The sequence below is a fragment of the Mercurialis annua genome, linkage group LG8 (genome assembly GCF_937616625.2).
Source record: "Mercurialis annua linkage group LG8, ddMerAnnu1.2, whole genome shotgun sequence".
Classification (NCBI taxonomy): Eukaryota; Viridiplantae; Streptophyta; class Magnoliopsida; order Malpighiales; family Euphorbiaceae; genus Mercurialis; species Mercurialis annua.
In genome coordinates, this window is record NC_065577.1 from 33,102,125 (window position 1) to 33,112,603 (window position 10,479).

Consider the following 10,479-nt stretch of genomic DNA (forward strand, 5'->3'; position numbering starts at 1 on the left):
TTACAACCTTTTTACATAAATCTCCACTAGACATTATTTTCTCCTCTTACTTAGCTTCTTACTATTCGCCTCGTCGTGATCCATCTTTTGGAACTTCAATATTTACCCTTAGTGTTAACCCTTAGGTTACACTTAGCGTCCATCTTCTTGGCATTGTTCACCTTTTAATTTTCAAAGACGCTTTTCGCGTTCATCGTCATAATTTACTATTCTTTACCTACTCTTGCTTTCAATATCGTATCTTGATTTGACTCTTGGCTTCCAAACTATCATATTGCTACCACATGGTTTTAGGTTCACTTATCCTTACTATCCACATTCTTGCTGTTTCCATATTCATTCTCTCATCGTACTTCTCAATCATCTATTGCATTCCTGGTATTCCTCTTCATCGGATCTTGTACATCGTGTACTTCTTCTTTTAACATCTAATACATCGATCATTAATAGAGGGTTCTAGCCTTCTTCGTCTAAATTTCTCGATGTAATGTGTTCTTAATCGCATACGTATCGTTTTATCATATTTGCACTGACATCATGAATGTCAGTAAAGCCGATCATATGCTGGTATCATCTTTATCCCTTTTTGTTTCTATGTGTCTGTGATTACATAGAGTTCGATTCATCTAATCTCCTCGTCAACGCTCCACGTGCCTTTCTCTTTTCCTTTCCTCAATTACTCTTATCGAGTTCCTTACGACATACGCAGGTTATCGAGTTCCTTACGACATACGCAGCTTCGGATCTTTGAATTCTTATACCTTATCATACATGTCTTATACCTTTGGCATACCTTACTTTCATCTTTTATTTTCTATATTGATCTATTTGATATAACTTTCTTTAGTATAGCTCAACTCTCATATTGGGTCTCTTCTTCATATCCCTTCATATACTTCGATGCACGAAGCTTCATCCATATGTCCGATAAGTTCAATGATATACAAGATATCTTAATCGTCTACATATAATATCTACATCTTCATTCAATGATCACTATTAATATTACATATCAATCGTACTATGCATTTCACTATTTATCATTCGAGCTTGAAGCTTAAGACTTTACACTCCACATACGTTCGTTACGTTTATACCTTCCATGGTCTACTAATTCGCTTCATAATTGCAACTTGGTGTTGAAGATTTCAAACTCCTAATTCGCTTGTTGCAATATTTATCGTTTATCTCTTGACCTTTCTTTCCATTCACTTTTATGCGTGGTTGGTGTTAGCTATACATAGCTTGCCAGATCTTATACTTTAAACTACTCAATTCCATGCGGAACTGATGTTAACTATACTTAGTTGATCCAATTTCAGGCTCCAAACTTCATATTCTTGTCGCACGTCTCCTTGGCTTGCCGCTTTTACTCGCATATATCCATCATCAATTTTTCTCATAAAAATCACTTCTAGTCCATCGTTTATCAATCCCAACGGTCAATCCTCAAGTAGCCGTCTTAGGAATGTCGTGTCCCAATGTCAAGTCGATCCAATGATTCACTTAAAAGATATCCTTGTTCTACTAATCTGACGATCTTGTAATATCATGTAAAACTTGCGTCATCCATTTGCGGAGACTATCTTCCATATTTAATGTTTAAGATATGAGTTGATCACTATATGCAGCTATCATTTTTCGTGCTCCTATTGTCTTATCTCATGGTTTCATAATCATTTCATTAAAAATTTGGGACATCATAGTTCATCTTTTAATCGATTACACCGTGCTATTCGCGTACTCATTCGATCTTTTGCTTATGTCTTCTTATACACTACTCCTCTTATCTTGTAGTTTAACGTCCTCGGCATCTTGATCAAGAGGGCGTTTACATTATAGCTTATCGTTAAGCGGATATGCATTACTATCCAAACACATATGCTGTTCTAGTCGTATTCTAGTCTGTTAAATCAAGGCTCAGTTCATATACTAGAAGCATAAATCATATGTTCTCGCGACTACACGTGTTCGTTCTTCTCGTGGCCTTGGTTGCAGCCTGTTCTCGAACATTTCACTTCCATTACAAAAAGGTGTTTGTGACGGATTTGTGACGGGTTTCAATCCATCATCAAAAAAGGCGTCACAAATACTTTGCGACGGAAAAAATAATCCGTCACAAATTTGTGACGGATTAGTGGCGGAAACTGCCGTCACAAAAGTCAATGGTCACTTTTTAAAAATCCGTCACAAATTTGTGACGGATCTTTCCGTCACAAATTCGTCGCAATGAGGGACGGCTTTGTGACGAATTTTGAATTTTTCCGTCACAAATCCGTCACAATGAGTAACGGCTTTGTGATAGATGTTATGTTGTGACGGATATTGCCGTCGCAAATCCGTTACTAATTTGGACAGATATATTTTGTGACGAATGTGGCCGTCACAAATCCTTCACAAATTTGTAACGAATTTGTGATAAAATTTATTTTGTGACATGCATTTCCTTTACAAATCTGTTACAAATTCAAAAGAATCGCATTCTCGTATTTTTATAATAATGAATATAAAACGAAAATGATCGATCTATAAGTTTAATGGTAGTTATCCATTAATTTTAAAATAGAGTTGAACATACCAGTGCTTATAAATATCAAAAGCAATCTTAGTACGAACGTTGTAGAATACAAAGATAAAAAAACACTACTACATAAGAGGAGTCAGTGATGTAATACAACCGCAAAAACCTATTTATCATTCTTTATGCTTTTATTGTTTCTACTCGAGATAGTTCATTTGGCGTTACTGCTTACGTTTCATATCTATAAGAAAGTAAAAAGGTAAATAGACATTAGAATATAATATATTTAACTAGTCATCTTTAAAACTCAAAGGACATGACTGTGAAGTAGTCATTTGCAGAACTCAATTGTTTCATTCCTGTTGTGCGACATTTTAAAATGCATATGCAAGTTATAGGGGCTAGCTCTGTGGAGGAGTAAGTAAAAATCTCTAATCACATTCATAAACCATTGTCCTTATAAGACGAAGATACTCTTCGACCCTTACAAATTCTCCCTAAAAAATTTGCAACTCAAGTAATTTGCTAGAATAATAAGAATCCTAAAATGACCCTGATTGTACCTCAACTTACATACTTGTGAGCTTTGAAGGGGGCACAATCCCCATTGGCATCCTAAGCTATAAATTATAAAACATAACCAGATCAGTCAAAGTAAGATATAAGTATATCCTTGCATGAACTCTTTGGTTACCGCAATATGCATGTAGACACCTATTTTTCGGACAGGTAAAAAGTGATAAGGAACTGAAGCGTCCAATGATGATTTCCAGACAAATCTGTCCGGATGACGAGCTTTCGATTTGCTTGCTGGTATCTAAGCAGGCGTAATCTGTGCACAGCTGCAAACTTGGAGGATTAAAACGTAATTAGGCGCAAGTTACCCATAAAAATCCAAAGAAATTGTAATCTAAGTCTAGAAATTGGACTAATTTCCATATCTTAGAAGTTTATGGGCCATTTGCAAGTTTGACGGACTAACATTGACCTTAACCAAACCTATAGGGCCCGAGGAACCTTTTTTAACATTTTCGGGCACCAAAACGCACCTTTAGCAATCTTTTAATTAGCCACCAATCCTTAATACGAATTTAATTAAAAAGATAGAGTTTAATGCTAATCTCAAAACTTAATAACTTATCACTTCACACACTTTCACCCTAGAATATTCTAGAATGTTCTAGAAGATTCTAGGAAACCTTAGGTCATCCCTAACCACTATAAATACAGCTTTAAGCCAGCCTGGATAACGGTGGCACACAAACCCTAAAAATAGACAGCATAATTCGGCCATACACACACACACACGAAATTCAAGTCCAAAAAAACAACTAAGAACACTTTGATTCTCCAAGAACGCAAGCCCTGCACAGATCCGAAGCTGGATTCCGCATCCACTGCGCCAGTAAACGAGCCAAGGACTCAGAACGGTACTTCTGAGGACCCTCATTATTCCTTTGATTTTTCCATGAACATTGCATATATGATTTCCATGATTGCTGTAATTATGCTTGGGTTGTATGTTTAGATTATTTGCTAGTTGCCATTAAAATATCCATAATCAACCAATTCGATGCTTTCAATAATTGCCATAAAATTCAATGAAAAAACATGTTAATCACTACAATCAGCTGTTTTTAATGTTCAAAACCAGAAAACAATCAATTAGATGCCTTAGAATGCATGTTTCTAGGTGTCTTTAGCTTGTTTTGCCATGAAAACCTGAAAAACATACTTGCTGCCCCGAAATAACTTTTTGCGTAGATGAGCTTTAAACACTCCTATTATGTGTTTTTTTGGATTCCTTGTTCGATTTTATGTTGTTTTGACTACTCCAGCATGAGAAACGGACTTGAAACGAGTGATAACGAAGCAAAACAAATTTTCAGAACTGCTCCCAACGAACCGCCGCCGCCGCCTTAAACTGCCGGCGCCGGCACTATGAACTGGCGCCGTGCTCCTCCTTCACCAGATCCCCAATTTGCTTCCCAGATCCTCCAGACTTCGATCCGAACTTCAAAACGTGTTTCCGGGCCCATCCTGACTCCAAATCAAGCCCAGTTTGAACCCAGACGTAGCTAATCAAATGTAGAATCATATTCTGTAATGCAACGGGCCAGAGACAATGTAAAATGGACTCAGATGTCCAGATATGTAACATAGTGTATAAACCGGGCCCACGAGCCCGAGGCCCAGCAAACCAGCAACTTCTAGAGCTGATTCCGGGCCAACCCAAACTCAGAATTGACTCCAGATCGAACCAGTAGAACCGGATCGACGAGACGAAAACCTCTAAAAATTTGACCAAAATCCCATTCTGACCAGACCGATGGTCAAAACCCGCGCGAGTGCCAGACACTCAAAGTCAACGAGGTTAAAAAGTATTCCTAACCTTGTATGTGTATCCAACTGCGCTTGTGTGTGCTGATAATGTTTACTGCTATCCAAAAGCATTCCAAATCCAATAATAACCGGTTAAAGGAATAATCACCTAAAAATTGGCCCATTAATGCAATTCCAGCCCATCACTTAGACATCGTAGGACTAATACGAAAATGTAGTAACGGTTATATAGGTTTTTCAAGACTCACCTAATAAAATCAAATGCTAGTAAAATATCCAGATCTGCCAAACTTATGACTATTTGCTAGAACCTTTAAGGTTAGATGTATGCTTAGGAGTACCTGCTACTTACCTCAAATGCTAGTCCAGATCGAGTCATATGCGCGTCAAACGTGTTTACTGCTTTCATACTTGTTTATTTACTGCTTTCATATCCTGTGAACTGCATATACTGTTGAGATGAGATATAATACGAATATGTCCAGAAAATAAAGCCGGTAACAGATAAGCCAAGCACAAGAGTCTCGGGGAGGTCCACAAACCCTAGTCTTTGGTCTAATGCACGATAGTCTTACCGGAGGCGAGTAAGGCTATCTAGTCGGTTAAAGGGCATTTCCTAGTTGAACTAGGTGGCGACTCCATTTTCAAACCATTTCCAGATCGAGAAGTCAGTCATAAGCCTTGGGCGAGCGGCCCCCGAACCCTGCTCTTCTCACAATGCACTTATAGTTTAATAAGACCTTGATAAATTTAGTTTCTCAACATTTAAAATCTGCAAAACATCACAGAAGTTATATCAATCATTGAAAACATAAGCTAATTAGCGTCAATGCAACAAAGTTTCAAAGAAGTTTAGCAAGTTTTGCAAGATCATGACCAACTAACTAATAATAATCAAAACGAACATGTAAGCAGTAGACACTTCGGTTTACATTTTTCGTTTCGGCAAAACATCCTAACCTAATAGACACCACAATCAAACTAACACCAGAAGCCTAGACTATGAAGCAAAACTTTGGCTAAATGACATGACACTGATAATAAGGGTGTAAAGTAATCAAATCAGTCTGCTTCAATATTTGTGCTTCCTGAAGTAAATAAATGAACTGGAAACAAATTTGTGGCTAAACTAAAACAACTTATAAATAACGATAAATTTAATGAATAAATTCAACAACTTATTGTAAAATCTTTTGCTAAACAATATTCGATTATTTCACCACACCACATAGCACAAACTCAAATTAGTAAGTGGAATAGCATAAAATTTAGCCACATTCATCAAAATTGCGCCAAAGGATAAATTAAAAGTTATATTGAGAAGATAGCATGAAAAGGGATGTGCAGTCAAATCAAATCACAATGGAATGTAACCTATTCTTAGTAATAGAGTTTACAAAAACAAGCCCAAATCCCTCAATTTTCTATTAATCTCAACATAATTTTAGTTTATTTAGCAACATTATTGTTTCAGTTTTGTATAGTTAATGTCAAATGAATTCATTTGCATATGAAATGAGTTCCATTCGAATTGAACCAAACAAGAAAGGCCAAGTCATTTATAATCTCGTAAGTTTAACATGGTATTAGGCTAGTAGCATCCTCTGCGAATGATTACGCACTAGCAGTATCAGGACTCGTATAACAAAACCAAGAGAATTAGAGAAACTTACCACAATGAGTCTCCCAGCATTTTTTGGTCTCTTTGCAAACTTTATAGCAGGAGCAGTCACAGCACTAGATGATATCCCCACCTGTAGTAGAAAACAAAGAGCCGATAATTTTCTTCGCGAATAAAAATTGCTATAAATTAAAAAACCATGAATAGCATTGTTATACAACCATAATCCTACCAGCACACCCTCCTTCAATGCAAGCAGCCTAGTAGTTTCTATAGCTTCCTCATTTGATACCTAAGAATGCAACAACAAATTAAAATTGGATGATTCTATTTAGTTATTAATTAGTAACCTCGAAAACAATTAATACGCCAAGCTATCGCCCCGCTTCCTATCATGACCTCTCTGATTGTAACAAGCATAGAAAGTTATTTAAGAGTGTGTTAAATTGCAAAGGAGAGTAGAGTATTAAACTTAATGTTACAACTTCTCTAAGCATGACAACATCCAAAACACGCGGCACAATACCAGCACCTATTCCTTGACTCATATGATAACCTTCGACACGTAACAGCACATAGAAAGCAATGTATCAGTTTCAGAGATGATAAATATATCACCTTGTTGTTGATCTTCTAATGACTTTTTGTGACAAAATCAATACCAATATAGCTACTAAAACAAGAAGCATATTATTCCAGACATTAGTCTTTAAAATATTTCTCAATTGTTGGCTTTCAAGAAATGAAATATGAAGTCTTACTTTTATAAGAAATTTCCAAAAAAATTGACCTCGAAGCTCTATAACCAGAACAATCATACGACTATGAAATCATGGATGCATAAATGAAATAAGAAAAGAATAAGCATAAGAAGTTTACCAGGTTTTCCTCCATTCAACATTGCACTTTCAGTTGGTTCAACGTCGTAAACCTTCATGTAAATCAAAGAAATTTACACTTTTCAAAACTAGATAAACTAATGAATTGTAGGTACTTCATGTGCACGAAAATGGTCACGAATATACGTTTATTCCAAGGTTTTGCTCTTTAAGGAATTTGCCTGGACCAGTTACAATACAACTTGTAACGACCTGATTTCCACCCGAAACTCGAGCCGAGACCGGCGCTATGGAATGGGAGTGGTTGCTCCGAAACCCATAGCAAGCCTAAAAACCTTTACAAATTTTTCGCATTTCATAAATATAGAAAGGTTCGCAACCTCGTTGCGTAAACATTTTAAATCCTTTTCTGTAAACGCATTCTTAAACTGTGATTATATCTCTAGACATCAGGGTACAATTGTTATTACACATAACATATTACCCTATCTGCATACAATACAAAAAGTATATGAAAGCTGGTCTTAACACCTTTATTGTATTTCAAGAAATCAGAGCGCAAACATCAATCTCAGTTGATGCACCTGCTCTGTTTTAAATACAATTCTAAAAAGCTAAAAACATTAAACCAGTGCATCTCATAAACAGCTTGTCCAAGAATTTTAGTAAACACGCAGCTTTTAAAAACATATATCTTATACAGTAGTTCAAACCAGAGTTTATCAAAATAGTTTGAACTACTGTAAACAGAAAGACAGACTTCCCAGTACCCAACTACTTGCAGCTTTAAAGGTATGGCTGACAATGACTTCCAGAATTATTTGGAAATTCGACCGCAAACCTAGATAACCTGAAAAGGTGAACATTGGGGAGGGTCATAAATATAAATATTTCTGAGTCAGTCTACAATTTTACAGTTGAATATACAAATTGCAAATACATAAAACAATTGTATATGCAAAATATTACCAATTAACCGATCCAGATGAAACCCTAATAATGAATCCCTATTTGGTACTATAGGTGACACTATAGTAAATGCTCTCTTATTTAACACAAGATGAAAATTGCACCCACAACGTCACAGCCATTTTAACTTTGTGTAGGGTTATCCGGGCCGTAAATTGAATTACTGCCGCCACAGGACAACCCGTTAGGTCTAGGCCGCTTTGCAAGCATCTGTCCATGGGACCCAACCAACATGCAATGCAATGCCATAATTTGTTAACGCCGGTGATCACACAGTCCTATTATTGCCTAATAGATAGCATGTTTCAATGGATCTATAATGGCTTAGTTATAATAGTGCAATTGGCTATTTAAAACAGGGTTTCTTAGCGATGGTTTGTGATTTGGAGGCTGACAGTGGTGATGTGCACAGTGTTTCGATAGTGAATGAGTTCACTGATGTGTTTCCAGAGGAGTTACCTGGATTACAACCTAATTGTGACATCGAGTTCTGTATCAATGTTGTTCCTGGAACAGCTCCTATTTCGATATCTCCGCATCGGATGGCTCCTGCAGAGCTGAAAGAGTTAAGGAACAATTGAAAGAGTTGTTGGATAGTGGTTTTACCAGACCGGGTACTTATCCGTGGGGTGCTCCTGTTCTATTTTTCAAGAATAAGGATGATTCCTTTCGGCTTTGTATTGACTACAAACAGCCGAACAAGGTTATTATCAAGAATAGATATCCTCTTCCTCGCACTAATGATTTGTTCGACCAGTTGCAAGGTGCGAAGTGCTTTTCTAAGATTGACTTGAGATCCGGGTATCATCAACTTCGAATTCAAGACGTCGATGTGCCTAAGACTTCTTTCAGAACGTGTTATGGGCATTTCGAGTTTCTGGTCATGTCTTTTGGGTTGACTAACGCACCAACAACGTTTATGGATATGATGAATTGGGTATTCAAGCCGTTTCTGGATCAGTTCGTTATCGTATTTATTGATGACATACTGATTTACTCTCGAAGTGAGGAGGAGCATGCTTTCCATTTGAAGACGATAATGCAAACTTTGCGTGAGCATCAGCTGTATGCTAAGTTCTCAAAGTGTGAATTCTGGTTGGATCAAGTAACTTTCTTAGGACACGTGGTGTCGAAGGATGGGATCAAGGTTGATCCGAAGAAGATTGAGGCGGTTATGGATTGGCAGAGGGCCGAGGTCGGTTATATAGATCAGAAGTTTTCTTGGGTTAGCTGGCTACTATCGTCGGTTCGTGCAGGATTTCTCTAGGATATTTGCACCTTTGACTAAAATGACACATAAGGGTGTTAAGTTTGAGTGGACTGACAAGTGCGATGCGAGTTTTGAGAAGCTAAAAGAGATTTTGACTACAGCTCCTGTGTTGGCTTTGCCATCTGGCATTGAGGGGTTCACTGTGTATTGCGATGCTTCTCGTATCGGTTTGGACTGCGTGTTGATGCAACATGGAAAGGTGATTGCCTATGCTTCTCGTCAGTTGAAGAAGCACGAGGTGAATTATCCTACTAATAATCTGGAGTTAGCAGCTGTGGTTTTTGTTCTTAAGATTTGGAGGCACTATTTGTACGGTGCGACTTGCGAGATCTTCACTGATCATAAGAGTCTGAAGTACATCTTTGATCAGCGCGAGTTGAATCTGAGGCAGAAGAGGTGGTTAGAGTTATTGAAAGACTATGATTGTTCTATTCAGCACCATCCTGGTAAGGCTAATGTGGTAGCCGATGCGTTGAGTCGCAAGTCTTCTGGCAGTTTGGCCCATATTTCAGAGGTGTGGCAGAGACCCATGGTTCGTGAGTGGCATAGTTTATTAGCTTCAGGATTCAGATTTCTGGTTTCTTAGAAAGGCTGTTTGTTGGCACAGTTGCAAGTGCAACCAGTTTTGATTGATAAGATTAAAGCTTTGCAAGCTGAGGATCCACAATGTAAACAGATAATGGATGAGATTCATTTGGATGGGAATTCCTTGTTTGTGGTTGTGGATGGAGTTCTCAGGTACGGTTCTAGACTGTGTGTTTCGGATTTGGATGGGTTGAGAGACCAGATTCTGGAGGAAGCATACAAGTCAGCTTACAGTGTTCATCCGGATTCTACGAAGATGTATCACGATCTCAATGGTACATATTGATAGAGCGGAATGAAAACGTATGTTGCAGAGTTTGTGTCCAAGTGT

The 10,479-nt window shown here is 37.6% G+C and overlaps 1 protein-coding gene across 1 annotated transcript; it reads right to left on the reverse strand.

Annotated features, from left to right (window-relative positions):
- Window positions 1-5,594: 5,594 nt before the first annotated feature.
- LOC126661928 (cysteine synthase-like) lies at window positions 5,595-8,542 on the reverse strand. Its single transcript, XM_050355810.1, has 8 exons — window positions 8,458-8,542; window positions 8,294-8,353; window positions 8,095-8,174; window positions 7,365-7,416; window positions 6,968-7,041; window positions 6,718-6,777; window positions 6,538-6,618; window positions 5,595-5,636 (listed from the first exon to the last, which is right to left on the reverse strand). The coding sequence occupies exons 1-8, from the start codon at window positions 8,540-8,542 to the stop codon at window positions 5,595-5,597; spliced, it is 534 nt and encodes a 177-aa protein (XP_050211767.1).
- Window positions 8,543-10,479: the final 1,937 nt, after the last annotated feature.

What these genes read in the sequence shown, in the direction of transcription:
- LOC126661928 (XM_050355810.1), bottom strand. Translation starts at nt 8,542, where the DNA reads ATGGCATTGCATTGCATGTTGGTTGGGTCCCATGGACAGATGCTTGCA. An exon ending in TTAAAGCTGCAAGTAGTTGG is followed by an intron (nt 7,417 to 8,094) that starts GTACTGGGAAGT and finishes ATTTACATGAAG; the next exon opens with GTTTACGACGTTGAACCAAC. An exon ending in TTGTCATGCTTAGAGAAGTT is followed by an intron (nt 6,778 to 6,967) that starts GTAACATTAAGT and finishes TTGCATTCTTAG; the next exon opens with GTATCAAATGAGGAAGCTAT.